Source organism: Calidris pugnax, unplaced genomic scaffold (genome assembly GCF_001431845.1).
Source record: "Calidris pugnax isolate Ruff unplaced genomic scaffold, ASM143184v1 scaffold113, whole genome shotgun sequence".
NCBI lineage: Eukaryota > Metazoa > Chordata > Aves > Charadriiformes > Scolopacidae > Calidris > Calidris pugnax.
Window position 1 is genome coordinate 1382721 of NW_015090879.1, and position 21369 is coordinate 1404089.

General features: G+C 45.0%; 1 protein-coding gene across 3 annotated transcripts in view; it reads right to left on the minus strand.

Annotated features, from left to right (window-relative positions):
- The window catches only part of LOC106890635 (CUB and sushi domain-containing protein 2-like), a 291319-nt gene that overhangs the window by 196405 nt on the left and 73545 nt on the right, over window positions 1-21369 (minus strand). For all 3 annotated transcript variants that reach the window (XM_014946585.1, XM_014946584.1, XM_014946583.1), the window contains exons 5-6: window positions 11563-11757; window positions 7153-7360 (exon numbers count right to left, since the gene is read on the minus strand). In XM_014946585.1, coding sequence (XP_014802071.1) covers window positions 7153-7360; window positions 11563-11757 — 403 coding nt within the window. The remainder of the gene's footprint in view (window positions 1-7152; window positions 7361-11562; window positions 11758-21369) is intronic.

The following is a 21369-nucleotide window of genomic DNA, read 5'->3' on the forward strand; positions in this document are numbered from 1 at the left end:
AGAGATATGTCAAGATACAGCTCAACAAACACAACAGACTAGCTCCAAAAACACAGGTTCTAATTCTTAACCTGAATAGTTCTTCCATTTCTCTGGCTGCAGGGATGGCTGTGGTAACTCTTTATTTATTGCCAAGTTCAGACCTCCTGAGTCATGATCTGGTGTATTATCTCTTAAACCTGTTAGTCTGACGGTACTGCCGGTTCACAACCCCAAATCCAGCTTCCACCTCCACAGAGGTTGGACTAAAGGGCTTGCAAGCACATGAAGAGACAAAGGGGTGATGATCAGCTGCCTGCCCACCATGACAGTAAATGGAAATAAACCCAATGCCCCAGAACATCCCTCCTTCCCATCTAAACCCAGGTTGCTGCCTGCTAAAGATGGATCCTGCTCCTGTTTCTATGGGAGAGAGCGAGTTCAGAGCTCTCACCAGGAGCATCCACTGCACACACCATTTCTGCCACATTTTGTGGCTGGAAGGTGCTGACGTGACACCTCTGACTTGCTACAGGGCAACACTTTGTCCTTAAACCAGAAAATAACACCCACATCCTTCATCACGTCAGCCTCGGCAGCCAACAAACCGCTCCTGAAGCAGGCTCTCTAGAGGTATTTCTTCCCTTTATTTCATGCACTTAAATATTTCTGGAGACAAGTGGAAAGATCAAGTTGGTGAGACACGTACGACCTGAGAAGTGTCAAAAAATAAATGATCCAAAAAATAAATGATACTTCTCTGCAGCTTGAATTTATGCAAACCACGCCAAATGCAATTCTTCCAACTATGATGAATTAGCATATAACGCAAATTAGAAGGGAGCTGTAGTTTAAATTGCAGCATATGAGATACGTTAGCATCACACATCCAAAAAAATCAGTTTGAACAAGAGAGATGAATTCTGCCCCAAACTGGACCTCTTGGCTGTGACTTCCACCTACAGCACAGGAACCGAAGCAGCCCAGGCTTCCAGCTGAGGAGCAGCCACAGAGAACCCAGGGAGGAAAAACCAGCAGGCAAAGAGCATGTAAAATATATTTTGTGAAGCAGGTGACATCAGAAAACAAAGTACTTACATTCCTTAACACAACTTGTAAATATAAGGAAGCATCCATGAAAGGGTCCACAGAGAAACCCTAGAAGAAAGAGTCCTTTGAAAGTCCTGAAGCAGCCGCAGAGGTGTCTGTGCTCGTTCACTTTGAAGTTGTAGATAAGGTGAGCGGTGTAAAACACGACTATTATCAGCCCTGGCAGACAGATTTTGACACGCAAATCCAATTCCTTCAACATAGCAAATTCCTCTGCAAAGGGAGACCCCTCTGCGTATCCACAGCCTCAGCAGCAGCGGAGCCTGACGCAGGGAGGGACAGGAATTAGTTCAGAACAAGAGAAAAAGGACTCGGGAAGGCAGAGCCAGCCACTGGAAGCACCTGTAGGGGAAGTCAGTGAATCTTCCCTCCAACATCTGTCCAAATCCCTGCTTAAACCGGACAGGTCAGTGTCCTGCTCTAACAGCAGAGGAAGAGACACGGTGTTGGAAAGAGGACCCCAGATCTCCAACTTTTTACAACCTGTGACATCATTTCCACTTATGTAAAGTCTCCTTTCCCTGCCAAACAAAGGTATTATTCACCGTTTTACAACCTGAATGGTCACGTATGGTTCGGGTCACATACAGAAGGTACTCTTGAGGCAACCCGTATTTCCCTCAGCTTTCAGCCAGGTGTGTTACACTAATTTGCACGAGGTCTGTCTTTCAAAAAACCTCTTTACCTTGCAAGTATTGAGTGTCCTTGCAAACAAGCCTGTCTTTTTCTTCCAACGTGTTTTCAGCCAGGACAGAAATAGCCAAATACTAACTTCTTCATGTTTAGTAACCTGCAGGGGGTTTTCCCCACACAACAGACCTTCCTGCATCTCATCCCCGGGGGCACATCCACACAACAGCAGCCTTCACACAGGGTCTCTCTGCCTTGGAGGTGACCAAACACCAAAGAAGGACAAATTGGGATAAAAAAGGACAATTAAAACACGATCAGGGTAATTTTCAAGCATCTTCTTCCTTGGCTTAGAAAGCTAGCCTGAATATTCATGAAACGCTCTCCACTATCTAGCAAACAGAATTAATCATATTAATGCATGGAAAAGTAAGATTAGCCAGAAAGTGGTATCCGGAATCTCATCATGTTTTATTGAATGAAACATGAGTGGGAGAGGTCATGAGGCCCCTTCATTGTAATTTGTTACAAAAGTCCCTTTCCTTGCCACGCTCCCGGCAGAAGAACTGGGAGAATACACCTCCGAAGAAAAAAGAGGAGTTGGCAAGCCATCTATTTCCTACTAAGGCAATATTTTACAATGTTTAAAGCCTTTGTAGAATTCGCTTCCAATTAAAAGCACTATAAATGCTTTAGAAGGGAAAAAAAAAGTAATTAAACTGTACCAGTCAAATGAGGAAGTCTATTTTCCAGATCCCAATGAAGATGTAACTGACATTTAAATAGGGATTTCAAAAGCCACTTCATAAAATGTTTTTTTATTCATTCCCAGTCCTATGGCAAACATTACTACGGAAGAAAAACATGTGAGTATTACAGATAAAGTACCCATTAGTTAACTAGCGCTTACAACAAGGAAGTTTAATTCATTGCACAGGAAAAGGAAATTTTCCCACTTGCATTATCGAGGCCTCAACTAGTGATGAAATAACTTATTTCAAGCCACACAATAATCTTCACCTCCCCAGCCTCGTGCATGCACCAGGGCAGGACAATGCTTGTCAACTTCCAAATAAAAACAATTACTGACTGGGAATAAAAAAAAAAAGAATCAAAAAAGGAAGTGGCAAGTGTGACATGAAAAGCAATTACTGACTGGGAAAAAAAAAAAAAGAAAAAAAAAAAGGAAGTGGCAAGTGTGACATGAAAACGGTTCAAAGCAGCCATGGGGCAACCTGCTTTATGGGATCCCTGTGAGGAGAGGCAGCAGCTGGGGGCTGGGGGGGCCCATCCTCAGCTCCCACCCACCTTGGGCAGCTCTTCATGGCAATGGGGACCCTGCAAGATTCCCAACAGTGCTCTCCCACCGACCTGGGCTGGCAGTAGGAACCAGCAGGAACCAGCAGCTGAAGCAGAGCCCGGGATCCCCAGCTGCAGCCTCATGGCACGAGGAGCACACTTTAATAAGTGATGATACACTAAAGCCTGATTCACCAGCCCTTGGGAGTCAAAGTCTTCCCATTGACTTCAGTAGACATCGACTGAGGTCTGAGATGAAAATACTTGCTGAAAGCTCCGAGACTGCTTTCTAAAGCTCAGAAGCTGCTTTGATGTAAAGAGAATAGGTTGGTTCATTAGAGGCACACACAGAGAAGGGTTTTTCACCAACCAACATTGTCATCATCTGAAACGGCGACCTTCAAGAAGACGGGCACTCTCATCTCTCACGGGCAGAGCACAAGATGTGCTACTAGATTAGCCCGGCCAGTGGTACCCAGTAACTGGCATCAAGAGGGAAGCACAAAGCGGATCTCGCTCGCGTGGGAGAACGTTAATGAGCATTAGAAACCACTTAGCAGATAGACAAGGGTGGTGGGGAGGGAAGGGTCAACTGCAGATAATGACAAGGAAAGAAATAATGCCAGCGACAGTCAAGAGGAGCTGCTGGAACAGGTGATTTCTCCAACCAGTCCTTCCCTTGACTCAACTCTGCAGAAACACGGCAACAAGAGACTGCAAAAACCTTCTTTGCTAAATATTTGCATTATACCCAGAGAAACGTACACTTGATCTTAGTCAGTTCCTGTAAACACACATCCATAAATTGGATTATTAGTCATTTCCTGCACCACCACCTTCTCTGGCAATAGCAGCACAATGCTTTAATAATCATAACCCAAGTCATTATGCCTAATATTAGCTACAGGTCCCAGACCAGCCAGATGAGATCTGAACAGATGACATGAAGAAGTGCAAGAGACAGAGAACCACATTTTCATTGTTTGCATATGCTTAAACTGCAGCAAACGTGCACAAACAGAGGAAATCCAGACCTTTTCCATCTCAGGCAGAGCAAAAACTTACCCTCTATTAAAGTGTGCTTGGAGCACGGCCAACAAGGGAGGGAACCAAGGGAGCCAACAAGGGAGGGAACCAAGGGAGCCAACAAGCCAATGAGGGGGAAAGAGAACCCCAAGTCTCAAAGACAAGAGAAAGTCAGGGAATAATGACATAAGAGAACATAAATACTACACATCCCTCCCCGTGTCCCTCTCCCAGTGAGGGCTGGGACTGGGATGGCCACTCCAGTCAACCTCAAAGGAGAGCAGGGCAGCACTTCTGCCATCCTGCCCATTTTTCTTTATAGCCTGGAGACCCCCACATTGTCCTTTCTAATCTGACAGGCTCTTTTTCACACTGCTACTTTTTTTTCCTCTCCTGTTCTCTGCTCGGTAGAATTTTATTTCTCACCTGTCAAGGAAATCTAGACCCAAGGTCCCATGACAGAAACCACGATAGCAGTTAAAAGAGCTGTAAATGTATTATTTTATTAATATGTCTCAAACAGCTACTCAACCTCTATTGCTCTGCTTGACGTATGGATGCTCAGACCTGCAATGCCCTTTTCCCTTCCAAGACTTATTGCAGGATTCGTGTCCAACAGAACAAAACCCATTGTGGGATTCTCCGGGGAGCAGTTGTGTGTGCCGGGATGGATGTGAGAGCTGTGCTGGCCCCCAACAGCAGGAGGGGTACAAACCCAGCTTGGAAAAAACCAGCAAAGCACCTATTTTTAAAGAGGGGAGGGAAACAGCAGTGTAGGAAATTTTTAATACTTGCAGGTCAAGCCAAGCTTCCTTCATGGGCTGAGTTAGTGCCCCGGTAAATACTGCCAATACAGGCTATCCCAGAGCTCAAAAATACATATGAATTCCACTCCAGATGAAATTTCATTTTGTTTATTTGTGTACATCTCTGGACCAGATTAAAGCTATTTATAAGGCCTAGGAAATGAAATATTTAGTTCCAAGATACTTCAATAGAATGGTTTATTTGGCCGCAAGTCTATCTGCCGTATTACCAATAATTAAAACTAGGTTTTCATAGACAGAGGGGAAAAAAGGTTTTTAGCTATATTTTCAAGCTGAATCATATCAACATGTTTAAAGAGGAGATATGAGCTCCATTTCTTTTTTTCCCCTACGGGCAAAAATTATTAAGAAATAGGAAAAATGAGTCATCTGAATTTAATTATCGGGCTCCGAGTTGTGAAGACCAGCTTTGAAAAAAAGAAATTCAAAATAAGACTCTTTGTAATTCTGCTTATGGGACTGAAAAGTTGGCTTCTCAAGAATACTAAATGAGATCCCTTTGAATTGACTGCTGTGTTTATCTTGCCCATGTGTATTTCATGGCACTATGAAAACGCAGGAGGAGCCTCAAAAAGCAGGAATAGCTTTTTCTACGAGCCCTGGATGAAAACTCCCCTTGGTGTGACCTGTTGGGCTCATTAAGGCAGCGTCACCAGTGGGTTCAGCCCAGATCAGCTGCTGGAGCCAGAGTCCACCCAGCTCCTGGGGAAAGCCCACCTGGAGGAGAGGCATCATTAAGGATGCAGCACATGGGCACTGGGGGGGAAAGGGGAAGAAGGAAAGTAAATACATCATTATTCCCTCTGACAAGGCCCCAGAAGTGATGTCTGTAAAACACAATCCCTTTAAAACAGCTGCTAAATCTCATTTTTAACAGAGCGCGTGTGCACCTACGTGTACTACTGAAAGTCAAAGGGCTTAATTTTCTAAGATGCATTTGCCATTTTTAAAGTTCCATCACGCTGTATTTATGGGTAGTTTATTAACTTTTTTCCCCCAGCAGGTTCAGTCTGACAGGCATTGTTTTATTTTTGATATGACAAGACACAGTGCTGCACTGGCAACACCTCCAGGCTGAATAATGTTTCTTAACTAGCGACATCCGTCTTCACCACACACCACAGATGACTGATCCTTGCTGCAGCACACAGCGGCTAAAAACTAACACTGCCCTAAAATATTAATGCATGCTAATAAAACCAGAGGCTTTTTTTTTTTTTTTTTTTCATGAAACAGCAACATCTAATTTTCGATTGGGTCCTGGGAACAGTAAACAATTGGTACATGGTAAATGGCAAGTTCTCTCACATCAATACATCCGAAACATTCAAATCCTATTCCCCCATAATTGCCCGGCAAGTATAAATTACTTAAATTAATGTTATTTGTGGTTGCTACAGAATCCTCATAAATAATCGTAATTTAACTTCCTGCTGATAATCCCAGGCAACATCTAATTATTTCAAACGCTTAATTCTTCCCTTCCAGAGGGATGTCGAGTTCAAGACTATTCCTTTCCATTTGCTGCTGGTTTGGACTTATAACTGCTCGGGGAGCGTGATCGCAGCGCAGAGCACACTGGAGGCAGAGCTGTCCTCTGCTATAAAAGCCACATAAGCAATACATCAAATTCCTCCTGCAAGCCCTCCCCCTCCAGACTCCGTAGCACTGATCGTTTGGGTGACTCTTGTATATTGAAATGGCATTTTATTATACATAAAAAGCAATATTTCTGAAAGCATCGCTCAAACGAACAATGGGGTGAGAGGGGTATTGAAATTCCATGCACAGCTCCTGTCTAAAGGACAAAAGGACCCCTCAAAAAACTTGCCAAAAGTTCATTGTTCAAGTTCAAAGTAAAGCCGACTTGTCAGCAGCATATTTAGCAATAATCAAAAAACAATTTAGCAAAACCAAGGTTTGAGCACGACAAGGTTTGAGCAGGGTTTCTTGGGTTTTGAAGTGTTGGGTTGTTTGGGGTTTTTTTTAAATTATTTATTTCTTCAAAGCAGCTACACTATGAGATCTTACTGCAGAGAATGTGATTTAAAGCAGAGGATAGTCACTGCAAAGCTTACCAAGGCCATAAACAGCATCCGGGGGTGTTTCCTTAGAAGGCACCAGCTACAACCTGTGACTGGGAAAAATGGGAACTACCCTCATTCAGGCACAAACTCCTTTTCTCCGAGCACCCTGTGAAGTTTGGATCTGCGCACCCAGAACATCAGCAGGTACCACACAACTGCACAGACACAACCACGGATGGCCAGTAGGAACCTACCAGAGCGAAGATCCCTCTGTTCCAGCAACTTCCAGAACATCATATCCATCTTCCAGCTGAAAATCCATGAAAACCAGAGCAATGGTGTCTCCAGGTTCGGCGAGAATAGTCCAGGTGCAGTCGGCGTTATTGCCGTACTCCAACGGGAAGTGAGGGCTGGAGATGATCCCACTCTGGCCCCGCAAAGTCCCTCCACAAGCATCATCAGCTGCAAAGAGAACACAAGTTATCAGACATTGCTGCAATGCACAAAGCAAAACAGCAAGTAACAATCAGCCCAAATTCAAAGCAAAGCTCTAAAACCCCCTGTGCTTTTGTCAGGGTGTGTTTTACTACACGTTATTAACAGACAAAGAAGTTGAGGGATGCAAAATTCCTATCAGGTCAGTCAGTGCCAGCTTATTCCCCACCGCACGCTTATTTGGGATTAGTTCAGGCTAATTTGGAACACCCCGAGCAATGGAGCTTCTACCGTGTCCCTGGAGAGGTGGGTCTCAGCACAGCATGTCTCGCTGTCAGGACACTATTTCCTCACAGGTCATTGCCCGAGTGTTCTGTTCCATCCCTTATTCCTCATTAGGATCCTCCGAGGTGGTTTTTTTTGCTGCAACTTTCCTCCCGTTGGCCAGTCGAGCAGGAGGGACCCACCAGGACTCAGTGACCAGGGTGGGTTTCACAGCCCTGCAACTTTCCTCCCGTCTGTGTGGCCAGTCGAGCAGGAGGGACCCACCAGGACTCAGTGACCAGGGTGGGTTTCACAGCCACATGAAAACTCTCCCCTCTCAGCAGGGAGAGAGGTTGGTTTCCAGCTCTCATAGATCTCAGCATCTTCACCAGCAACAGGAATCCCCCCAAGGGTTGGGACAACGGCACTTGGAGCACAAGCACTGCATTTACATCTAAGAAAAAATTCTCTAAGAAATCTAAGAGAAAAGGAGTGGAGTATCCCCCACAGCCGCCTTACACATCTTTGCTCTGATTTCTCAAGGTGTGTTGTTACCAAAGTCATAGCAGTAAAAACTGAACCACTTGTTCAGAAGTCTAGTGGTGACGTTTCCTGCTCATACACTGACCTCCGCCTCCTGGCTGCAGGCTCTTTCCTTTTTACAACCCGAATTTTGTCAGCAGGAGCGATTAGAGCAATTAAAGGAGGAGGATCCAAGGAAAACACGGGCAGGAAGATAAAGGGAACTAGGAATGAGTGTGCTCCTGTACACACAGCAGCAGCTCAGCAGTGACTGGGAAGGCTGCTAAGGAAAGCCCGTTAACCCTACACCACCCATCACTGAGCAGCATTCCAGGTGCTTTAGGCAAGGAGCTCGGGTCTTTACAGTATAAACACACTTTCATTACAAACTGATTTTTAAAAAAGAAAAGCTCTTCCAAACTGAAATTTACCCCAGGTAAGAATATTTGTGAAGGGCAGTGGGTCAATCTGCACCCAAGGAGGGCAGGACAATTCCACAGGGCTAATCAGGAAGGTCTGCCTATTTAGATCTTTTTAGGAATTAGTGTCTTTTGCTACCAGCAAAGCAGAGCTTTACAAAGGGTATTTAATGGAAAACATATTTCCATTGCCATCTACCTCTAAATACACACTTCCTACCTTTGTAGGGGTTGTTACTGTTTAAACATATTCTACGATCTTCTAAAATCCTCTTGAACAGCCCTTCAATTATTTTGGGCACAGCGCAGTCTGAGCAGCTGCTGGAGTTACAGTAAGACAGACCACTTTTAATGAGATTATGCATATTTGATAGGCTTAAAATGTAGCTTCGCAAATGTTCTCAACTTTTCAGCTGGCTTACTGAATTTGTACTCAACCGCCTACCAGAATCATAAACCTATCAGTTCTACTTAAATTCAGCAAACAATCTGGGCAAGGCTTTTCTCTGTGTGCCTGAAAGAGCTTTACAACAGACTCTGATGTTTCCGGATATTCTTTTGGTGCTTCAAATGCGCCGTTCTGCTTTAGTTGAGATTCACTGACCCAGGTGAGGGTTGTTCCTTCTGTGGCTACAGCAGAACAGAGGACACCACTCCACATCTGCTGGGGATTTGCCTCCAGCAAACCGACCATCAAGGTGAAAATGCAGCTTAAGGCCCCATTTTGATTAAGAACTAGGGCTCATTTTATTCTATGAATGCACAACAACTGTGCAGAAGGTGTGCAGAGAAGGTGGTGGAGTCTCCTCTGGAGACATTCAAACCCCGCCTGGATGCATTCCTGTGGGACCTGCTCTGGGTAGACCTGCTCTGACAGGGGGTTGGACTGGATGATCTCCAGAGGTCCCTTCCAACCCTATGGGATTCTGTGATTTTGTATAAAAACACACAAGATGCAGTCAAGGAACCATTCCAGACACTTCTGACACACATTATACAGATGGGGTAAGTGTCAGCTTAGTCCAGTCTTTCCAGTCTGACCCAGACCCATCGAGCACTTTCCATCCTCGAGGCAAATCTCCCCGTTCCCCACGGTCTGCCAGCACAGCCCAGCTCCTCCCGAGCAGCCCCAGTTCCCCCCCAGCTCTCCCACTCCACAGCCCAGCACTGGGATGTCATTCCCTGCTCCTCTGGTGCTCCCTGAATGAGATCACCGCAGTTTTAATCCTTCCTGCCACGTAAGCAAGAAACATAACTCACCCGAGCAGAGTCTGGGCAGACTGAATTTATAGTCTCTTTTAGCTCAGAGTCCAGGAATCAATTTTGATATAACTGTGCTTTCAAAACCACTGCCGAGCTGCAGCACCAGCTCCTCACAGCCTCTGCAGAGACACATTCCACCAGGCCAGTCTTCCTCCAGCTGGAATTCCTTCTTACTTCCCTTTCTCATTGAGATTACACTTGTCCTTTAAAAACCCACCACGTACTTCTGAACTGAGAGCTGGGTAAAAGGAGTGCAGAGAACTCCTCTGGAGAAAAAGGAGCTGAGCCACAGAACTCCCTCAAAGTGCTGCTGTCCTGGCACATCCTCTCAAACACCTTTGTTTCTTGCTCTTTTCAGCCACGCGTTTCTTTGCATCTTTGATTATTTCAACACATGAAGGCTGGAATAGAGACAAGGCTACAGAGGTATAGAAAAGGATGTTACAAAGACAAGCACAAAGCAAAGAGTATAAAGAACCCAAAAAAGGGTATCGCTCAACATGGTAGAAACGTACAGTGGTGTCAACACTTGTCTCACACCTCTGCCTTTTGGGCAGAGTCCCCAAAACACTGTCCTTTGCAGGGACATTGGACAAGTCTATTCCCGAGAGAGCAGCTTCAGAGATTTCAACACCTGCTCAGAGGGCACCTTTCATCTCACTGTTGGGATCTGACCCAGCAGACAATGACAGTCCTAATTTGAAGGAAAAAAGCGAAGAATCATAACTGATTGTACTAAAATGGCAAGGAGAGGTGTCCCTCTCTAGTGTCACTGTGGCTGTGTGAGCCGCTCTGTCAGTGCTGTAATGCCCTTGGCCCCAAGGCAGCAGGTAAGTGTACAAGAAATACAGCTATTACTGCTCTGTAACTCATTCAAGGAAGCATTAAAAACACACCGAGCGAACAATATTTGCTCACTTTAAATTCAAGATTTATGCCACAGCTTAGAACTGCTGATTGATTGCACAAGCAGAGTCAATAAAAAGAATCAATATGAGATGCTCTGCTGAAGTACACAAGGAATTGAGGGGAAAAGACTTCAAAGCGGCAGCAACTGTTTTGGTGTAACAACACAGACACGCGTATATTTACAGACTCTCCAGTCCCTTGTGGCCCTGGAGAATTAGCAAACAGCTCTCTACTGATAGAGGAATCTGAGTTTCCCTGTTCTTGCAGGGAAGCTTTGTTGGTTTGTTTGGGTTTTTTTTCCACCAAAGGCCAGATATTTTTTTTTCAATAGCAAGTTTGTGGCCCCACTGCCAGCAGCCCCAGCCTGGCAGCGCCCTGCACGGACTCACGTCTCCTTAGGGGCAAAGCACCACAATCACTGTGGAACGTGCCACGAGGGATATCAGCCTGACGTTGCAGAAAGCAGAAAATCCACTCTCATTTTCTAGTGTTTGATCTAGAAAACCTTCATGGTCTTGGATAGGCACCTTATCTTATGGATAATACTCCTGCTTTTCCTCCTTGCTCACTTTAGACAAAGAAATTGAAGATAAAGTAGCTGTGCAGCATTTTGAATACTTTGAGCACTTCATAACCTTCCTATTATTCACCCAAACTCTGGCAGCTTTAAGGAAACCAATAAAAAGGAACTTCAACATTAGCTACATCACGTTCAGTTTTCAAGTCTTTTCAAAAAAAAAATCAACCTTACGGTCCACGAAGTTTTTCCCAACCCCAAATAGCCCATTAAATCCTGTTTCATCGTGGCTTGTTGATGAGGATGAGGACGTGGATGAGGAGAGGGCACTTTACCTCTGCAGAAGGGGAGAGGAAAATCCCAGGAGGCGCCGTTCTCGGAGTTGGCGTGGCAGGTGAGCAGAGCGTGTCCCTCCAGGAAGAAGCCCGGGTTGCAGCTGAACCTCACCTTGTCCCCGATGCTGAACGTCGTCCCCTGCTGAACCCCGTTCTGCAGCCTCCCCGGGTTCCCACACGTGTGACTCGGGAGAACTGCCAGAGAAAGTTGCTTCTGGTTAGAGGCAGTGCATCGCAGAGAAAGCTGTGGGGTGAGGGAAGTGAAGGCTCGACCCAAACCCATCACATGAGCAAACACCCACCCCACGGACCCACCTGGACTGCACCCGAAGAGCAAACACCCACCCCACGGACCCACCTGGACTGCACCCGAGCCCGTTACCCTCACCATTCAGGTGCCATTTCCACCAGGACAGATCTACACACACAAAGCAGCAAAACTATTCCCCAAGCAACTAAGTCAGAAACAGGATCCACTCTTTCCTGACCAGTTTTACCAGTTTCTAATCCAAAGGATCCCTCTTTCCAACGTCCTCCTGCAGTTCCATTTAACATGACTGCAGTTGATTAGAATGCAGAGATTACATTCTTGTTGGAAATAACATTCCTGTTGGGAATAACATTTTTCCACAGCCCTTTGCCAGGCACCTCAGAGGCCCCTGCAAGGTCTTACACCTTAGAACTTACACCTTAAGGTGTCTTACACCTTAGAACCACACGGAGATGACAAAACCCTTAACTATGGCCCAAAGAGAGCAACATCTCAGCCCACCAGGGTTTCTACTTCACACTCTGTGTTTAATCCAGATTTCACACGTGTGCAGCAAATGGACTCTGAACAACGCAGCTGGACCCAGCACCACTGAAGGCAAAATATAATCCAACAGAAGTTTTCATCAGAAAGAATACAGAATACTTGAATATAAGATGGAGAATTTGCAGCTAAAATACTAGTAAATCCTTAACCAATGCCTCTTGAACAACGCAGCTGGACCCAGCACCACTGAAGGCAAAATATAATCCAACAGAAGCTTTCATCAGAAAGAATATGGAATACTTGAATATAAGACAGAGAATTTGCAGCTAAAATACTAGTAAATCCTTAACCAATGCCTCTGCACAGCAGTTTTTGAGAATTTAAGTAAAACTCCACGGGTTCCCATAAGCCACTCCCAAAAAAATCATTCAAATCATGGTTTTAGAGCCCAATATAAAACCCAATGAAGACAACCACGACTAAGAATGACTTAATCAAATACGAATCGGGCCCTTGTGCAGCATCTTGTATTATAGGTCTTTTTCCTTAAAGCTGAAACATCAGAGGAAGGAAAACAGTCAAAGCTGAGTGATGGTTTATCATTGGAAACAATTTTGTCAGGAGCATGAACAAAACCAGATGAATTTTTAGGAGCAAAGGGAGGTTTAGTCTGCAGCTCTGCCAAGGAAAAAAGAGGAAGATTAAAAGGAAAATGATATGGTAGCACACGTGGCACGGAGCAGAAAAAAATACAACCAAAACTGAGCGTAAGCACGGGAAATGAAACAGAAATCCCAAACACTGACTGATGCACAGACACTGCTGTTCTCTCCTGCCGTGGGACTTGCAGAGACACTGCTGTTCTCTCCTGCCGTGGGACAGCAATTTAGGGTCAGGATTTGAAACCTCCCTGCTCCGGCCCTAGCAAAGGTTGTCCCCCCAAAGCCACCCCCGGAGCAGAAGCTCAGGCACCCCACGAGGGCTCCCCACAGCAGGGAGGGAAATGAGAGACTGATCTGTAATGAATATGGGATTAGGCTTCCTGCCCTGGGCTCCCCTCAGCCATGGAAAACCTCTCACAGAGGGGATCTCATCCCCTTGCTCCCTCCCCAAAAATACTATTCACATCCTTCCCCAAAGAGCCTGGAGCTGGGAAGTTCAGCAGCAACTTTCACATAGAAATATTAATGACCCTGCAGGATTTTTAAGCGGGGGGACGCTATCAAATACGTCAGATGGGTTGAAAAGCAGTGTAGAACTAATGTTTCATTTTCTGTAATGATACTCAAACCCCCAATTTAATTAAATTACCAATGTCACTTTTTTTAAAAATGAACCCATTCCTGCTTTTATGCTTCCTTCCTTTAAAATTAATGACTAGAACTTTGCTATAAATAAAAATCTATCATTTTTAAAAGTCAATCTCTAACACTAGCTGCTCTCTACTTAATGAACTGTGAAGAATCAGACAACCCTGACCCGCATCGTATCTTAAAAATCATACTTGAAAAACAGGATCTCATTTAAAAATTCTGCTTCATTTGGCTGCCTTAACTAATATCTTTTTACAGGACAGACAATGCACACATGCTTTTGGGGGGAGGCAACATTAACTCCTTGACTGCTTCGGATTCAGTGGGGTTGCTGCAGGAATTGGTGAGCCATGATTTTTTTTTATTTTTATTTATTATTTTTTTTAAAAAACCACCAGTGCACATCTGCAGAAGACAAACACTTCTTCAAATTGCTGCCTTATGGACCAAAAGAACCACTTCCAGAGAGGCTGGTGCTGCTGGGGCTGATGAAGTGCATCCTCCTTGAGAGAGAGGGAGGGAGAAGAGTCAACAGACTTAGAATCACAGGACAGTTTGGGTTGAAAGGGACCTTAAAGATCATTGAGTTCCAACCCCCCTGCCCTGGGCAGGGACACCTCCCACCAGCCCAGGTTGCTCCAAGCCCCCTCCAACCTGGCCTTGAACCCCTCCAGGGATGGGGCAGCCACAGCTTCTCTGGGCAACCTGTTCCAGTGCCTCACCACCCTCACACCAAACAAGTTCTTCCCCACAGCTCATCTCCATCTCCCCTCTTTCAGTTTAAAACCGTGTGAGCTTCCCTCAGCCCGGCAGCAGACGCCCAGGTGGGGTCCAGGGAGCCAGGAGATGCCCCCAAAACCCCCGGCCGGTTCCCTGGGGGTCAGAAGCCCCTGCCTGTTCCATTGCTGAGTGGGACCCCCCCCCAGCTGGTGCAGAAATCGCTCTCACAGCCACAGATTTGTGATTCTACTCCAACATTCCTGAGAAGAGATAATATTATTGCTCATACTTGGCTGCCTCTAACAGCCAGACCCTCTGATTGCTTGAGAGATTAATAGAACTGTATTATTTACATCAGATGTCGCACAGAATAATATTATTAAAGCTTTGTCTTACCCATTTACCAATTCCACTGTAGATTAGTAGCATGGATTTTTTTCCTCCCATAAAAGCTTTGTTCCCAGCAATCAACATAGTATTTTCCAGTGATTGTATGGAAATGAATGCAGCCACAGACCAGATTTGTACAGATGAATAGAAGGTCCCGTTAGTCATTTTGTAGCTAAGTCTGTTTCTCTCCATGATGAATTTAGAGCAGTTTATTTTATTTGTCTTGATTTGAACAGCTGCCAAACCGTTATCTTATTTTATGACAGAGGGAAGGAAATAGGATTATTCTATTGCAGTTGCACCTGGAGAACTCCTCAACGTTACCTCCAACATCAGCATCCCAAGCGCCGCTCGGACCATACTGCCCTGGAGACCCCCCTCCCTGGGGCCACACAGTGGAGGAACCATAATCATGGTGTTTAATTAATCACCAGCACAGACACAAACAGAACCGGACCAGAACCTCTGGAGAGGAGCTCAGGTGAGAACCACAACTGTCCTGAGATGTAACAGGAGACAGGATGATCCCAGACCAAGGCAGAAATGGCACCTTTTCAGCAAGAAACTGTGAAGTGTCAGGACAGGGAAAACATCAGCCAGGAATAAACCCACCAAACCCTAGGACTCTCCCTCTTTCTACAGGCTTCAATCTATCCTTCAAGTCCATTTATTCTTCAAAAAGAAATCTGTAGGACACAAGACCAACTTAACTCCCTTCTGCTCCAAACTTTCTCTGCTTTCTTGGTTTCCTCTTGCCTTTCCATTCGGGCTCCTTTTGTCCCATCCTTTGGAACCTGCACACACTGCACCAATTTATCTCTCATCCCTGATTTTGCTCTGGGAGCATCATTCAAGACCTTGTGTGCCATGTAACTTTTATAGAGCAATGAAGATGTTTCCCTCTCGGATCTATTACTTGTAAACTTTATGGGGAAATCTATTAATACAAGACCAGAGGGGTCTCAAAGGTTTCATAGTGTTGCTTGAAAGTGAACTGAACAAACTGGAAATGGAAACCACACATTTGAGACATTTCCACCACCCGTTCTTTTGAGCTGCTTCTTTAGTTCTTTAGTTGCTCTTTGAAACCAAGGAGCTACCACAATTGCTGATTTGCATCAGAAGCTTCATACCATTTTTTACCCCAATTTCTTTCTGCCCTTTTCAACAGGTTCACCAGGCTTTTCCCAGCTTTTCTCATCCCCTTGCTCAGGATCCCGACACTGGAAGTTTTCAAAATCAGTAGCTTTCAAAACCTAGTACTTGTCAAGCCATGTCTCCTTGTTCCAGTTCATTCGAAATTAATTAGTAGTTTTTAAGTCATTAGATGTGACTCAACGCATCCTTGGACAGCATCCCACCATCAAAACGCATTCAGCCTAATTACATCAGCCTTTCCTAAAAGCCCAGAGCTCTTTTTGTTAGAAGAAAAAAAGGCAAAAAAAAAAAAAAAAAAAGCAGAGATACTTCTCTTCTTGCTCTTCACACCGAGACACTGGAGCTTCCTTACCAATCCCCATGCTCTCCCGCAGAACAAATTCAGATCCAGCCCCGGCTTGCTCACCACTCCAAAGAAAAATCATCCCTCTTTCCTATTCAAATTAATCTTCAGCTCCATTTTCTCTGTTTATATTGTTTGAATATAAAATAACCCCAACGTTTAATACATCTAGATAGTGCATTCCAGTCTATTACCCTATTTACATAGCTAAAAGAAGCATTTTTATTGCTTGAATTATCTATGGTAGTTTACGACAGATATTTCAATGCTATCATTGTTCTAACCTTGAAATCTTATCAAGGAGTGCAACTTTTATGATATGAGGCCATACATTATCTCCTCATTCCCAACTAATTTTCATTCCTAATAAAAAAGAAAAGCAAGCAAGCCATGCCAGAGCAGGCACTTACAGCTCCTGAATACAGCTATTACAGCAAGAATAATTTATAAATCCCAATGAAAGGACGCTACATAGACCAAGGAAAATAACAAAACCATTGACCTAAACTACTCTGCTCAGTCATCACTGCACGCTCATTTCCAAATTAATCTCCAATATGCTTTTTTAACCCTTCCTTCCTTTTTCCTGCACTTGCTCAGCCTAGTGGGGGTGGGAAGTCAAGCCACCCAAGGGAACCCAGCAGAAAGGTCCCTTCTGCTGGAGATCCAGGCTGGGCTGAGCAGCCCAGTGTCTCACCCAGGGACTGCACTGCATTTCTTACCTTCGAGAAATTCAAGGAGAGAAACAGATTCTTGAAGGAGAATCTCTCCAAGGTTTCCATGACAGCTCCAAAATTTAACTGGAAAACCCCTGGACCCCATTGCCCAGCACAAACGTGAACTCGGAGGGGAGGGGGAGCCCCACACAGCCCCATTTCCTCTCCCTCCTTGGCCATAGCTTTTGGGCCAAGCACCACAGGGATACTCCATGGCTCCCTAATACCCTTCACCAGTGTTTCAGTGCAATCTGGTTTAGTTCAGAAGAGTTTTAACCTTCAGGATAAGTGTCCAGTGTGTGCTACAGAAGAGGAAATAAATGGTCTCTTTTTCATTTCATTTTATCCGTTTTTTATGTCATGATTCATTTCCAGTACAGCCAACAGAGATAAAGCTAAATGGAAACTATTTTTTCCCCTCTAATATTTCTTTGTTCACTAAAAAACAGCCAGATAGTTACTTTTGGATAATAACAGACCAGAATGGTTCATCATCCATCTTCTTTGTGGTAGTAGTTCTAGGGCTTTTTTGGAAATTCATTTTCGGTTTTCAATCTACCTTCCTGGAATGTGCTACAGCAGCTTCACTTCCAGGAGCACCACACAGGCCGAGAGAGATTTGATTTAGTCATCCCACTACAGAAACAGCAAAAGACTCAAGACATGAAAGCAGTGAGATCGCAGGAGATACAGAAACAACCAACCCCGTGTGTTTCAGCGACGCGGTGAGCAGGGATCCTTCACATTTGGGACTTTGTGTCACTCATTATTTATACTTTCAAACAAACGGCGTTACTCACTGAGCACAGCAGAGGAAGCCTGGCTGGAATGAAGACACAGACACTGGAGAGTGGCTACAGAAGCCTTTTGCTGGGCGCTGAAGAGCCAGGTCGTGCTGGAAGATGCTGAGGTATCAGCAGATGCTCAGCTCCCAGGGCCGTGGTCCTCACCCCCATCCCAGCCCGGGATGCTCTCCGGCATCAGGAGCCTAATCAGCCCAGCACTCCACAACGTGCTTATCTTTCTGAACATGCTCTAGTCCTGCTGCTTCTCAGTGCAACGACACTTGAACACAAGCTTAATTTAAAGTATGTGGTTAAGTGTTTTGCTTAGCAGGAATGGATTTAAGTGTATGTTTAAAGGCTTCATTGAACTGGCATTTAACAGCTGCAGAGTAACCTGAAAAAACTCCCCTAGGGAGGAGGGTGGTTTTACATTTGTTTTCTCTCTTCCTCCCTGAACTAAGGTTAACCATTCCAAGGGAAACAGAGACCTGCATCTTTTTGTAACATAAAAGACAAGCCAAGAAAGGCAACGCCGCGGTGGTTATCGGCACAAGGCGGCAACTGCAGGAGGCAAAGGAAAGCAGAATTAAACCTGCAGCCCCGGAGAGCTCCGCTGCCACATCACATCAAGCACCTCGCTCTGTCGTGTGCATCCCGACGGAAAGCCAGGGCGCCAGCCTGAGAAAAGGGTGTCAGATTTGGAAACCCAGATTTGAACTGATTCTATCTAGACACTGGGTGCCAGTGTTGATCCGCTGTGTGCTTTGCTGGAGAGTGTCCCTGGACAGGGAACGCTCTTTGTTCTGTTAAAAAAGAAAGCCACTTCCAACTTTAGAGCCCACATTGTTTATCTGCTTATTGATCTGCTCTAGCTATTGGCTGATTACCCAGAAACAGAAATCGTAGCCAACTACATCTGTTTTAATAAATATTTCACAGCAGAGGAAGGGCATTCACCACAACACACGCTCCCCAGCTTTTTCTGGAAGCAGTGGGTATCAAAGACAGGGCAGTGGCAGCCCCTGCTCAGGTCCCACCATGGGACACACACGACCTGCCGCATCTTCACATCAGCAGCCTGGGCAGCTCCAGCTTCTTTCTTCTAGTGGCTTCCACACATCCTTCCTACACCTCATTCCTGGCTTTCGGAAGCCTCTGGAGGGCAGCTGGGGATCCCGTCCCACCAGTCCCCCCAAGCCAGACAGACCGAGTTTGCTCACAGCCATGCTGAGGTTCAACCGTAAATAACCCATTAAGTAGGGTCAGAAACTCCCGTAATTTACAGCTTCCACACACACTACAAAAGGTCTGCCTCACCCCCACAAATAAGCACAGAAAAATTAATTTGTTCTCATTTTTCAAGTGCCTTCATAATTTATTCCTTCTAATTTATTCCCTCTGACAATTATCTTTTCCGTACCTTCTTTGGGAAGCTTCCTCATTGTGTGACTACTCAACACCACACAATGGCCACCGCTGTAGGCACAACTAACTGGGACATCAGCCTTCCAGAGCAGTACATTAACTCATCAGCCTGTGAGGAAATGCCCTTGAGAACAGGGGAGGTGAAACATTAAACTGCTGAGTGGAGTGGTCAAGAGTAAAAGGGAGAGGAAGGCTGAGCTCCCCGAGCAGACACCTCCCATCAATAACCAGAAAGCAAACACCTTCCAAGGATGGGGCCACAGAAGACTCCACTGAGCTGCTTTAGCAATTACCTCGTCTTCTGCTTCCGGCACTAGAGATTCATTATTAATTTGCGGTCATAACTGATAAAAAAAAAAATCTGGAAGGTAATTTTATCCTCTTCACCGAAAACAAAGCTAAAGTGATCTAATTATGTCCTAAACCCAGGCCTAGGGCTCAGTCCCGTTTCCTAAACTCACCGGTGTCGATCTTGCGAAGTTTGCCACAAGCGTCATTTTGCAAGCCATGCAATAACACACACTCACCACAGAGAACAAGTTTTCAGCCCCACCTGGGATCTCCCCAACACCTGAATATATTCAGAAGCAAGAGCTTATTCCGATTTCAAGGACCTTGCTCACCTCATTCACTCTTCTCTCCCCAGACAAGATACTGCAAAGCTTCACTCAAAGGTTAGGCCTGTACGTATCCAGAAATGTTCATTTAAGTTCTATCTAGAAGAGTGTGATGGTCCAAAGACTTCAAGGAGACCTTGAATACACCAGGGGAACTGATGCAAAGAGATGTTACAAATGAAAAATCCATATATACACGCTACAAGCAAGATACCTACTGTATAAATATTGTCATGGAAACAGGATACAGACTTGATTTATAGGACACTCAAAGCCATGAATGGGAAGAGAAAGGACCAGGACTGAACCTAGAAAAAGAGATGCCTCAAGATCTCAGAACTGGCCTGAATCTTGGTCCACCACATGGGGCAAACCTATGTATTGTTTAAATTTCACATCACTGGTAGTAAAGCTGAATGTTTTAATCCTGCTAGAGCTCTACAGAGAAAGATCATATTGAAAGAGCTCACGTGTAATCACAAAAATACCACTTTGGGTTCCCACACAGACGAGGAAGAGATGCACACTTCAGTGAGCATTCAAGATGGAACGGCTCAAAAATCATTTCGTTCATTTCCATTTTTCCCTGCTACTTTATAATTCCACTGCTTATACGCAACACAGGTCTACCCTCTCTAAGGACAAAGACACAAACCCAACCTAAACTTGAGGAGGGGAGCATGGGAAGCAGAAACACTCACCCAGCCCAACCTCACCTTCTTGACTTCTTGACTGCAGACACTAGTGCTGCTGAGACGATGGCAAAGGAACAAAATCTGCTTATTACAGATCCCTGAACCCATCTACCCCAGAAGAGAGTAATACCCAGCTTCTATGACTACCAGTTCATGCCTTGAATGCTTCCTATTAAAAAAACCCACTAAATTCTAACCTAAACAGTCTTCAGCTCTTGAACCCTTCACACCGCCAAGGCCCATCCGGGCAAAGCGTGGAAGTTCAACCCCTTCAAACGCTCGCGTCGGGAAGAAGGATTTACACAGCACCTATTTGACATGAAATTCCATCTAAAAAAGTAAAACCTCTTTTCTCTGGAGCTATGCATCAGGCACTCTGAGGGGCAACGCCAGGAAGCTAAAGCAATGTTTGAGTGGAAAAAAATAGGGCCCATTGTAAAAGATAAACTAGAGAAGGCGACACATAAGCCTCTGTGAGCAATAGCTCACAAAAACCTGTAAGAGATTCACGCAGCATTTTCTGTGACTGCTGCCACAGTCTTCACTAAACTAGCTGAGCCGAAACAGATATTTTTAGACTAAAAACCCTTATAAGAGCTGTTCATCTTATTACTGCTTCGTTCCAATCATGTTTTAATCATGTCCAAACAACTGAGCTATTAAATAAATTCCAAAGCAGCACAGGAGGCTGTGGCTTACACAAGCTAAAGATCAGAGCTGCAGGAGAGAAAGGCTACTTGGGTTGGAGATTAAACCTTCCCTTTCTCACAAAGCAACTGCTGGACTCAACTGCTGCATATTCAGGATTATGGCCATTTCTCAGTCCCGTCTCCCGCTGACATGGTAAAAGACATTCAGGATACGATGGACTTTATAAAAGTTACAAGG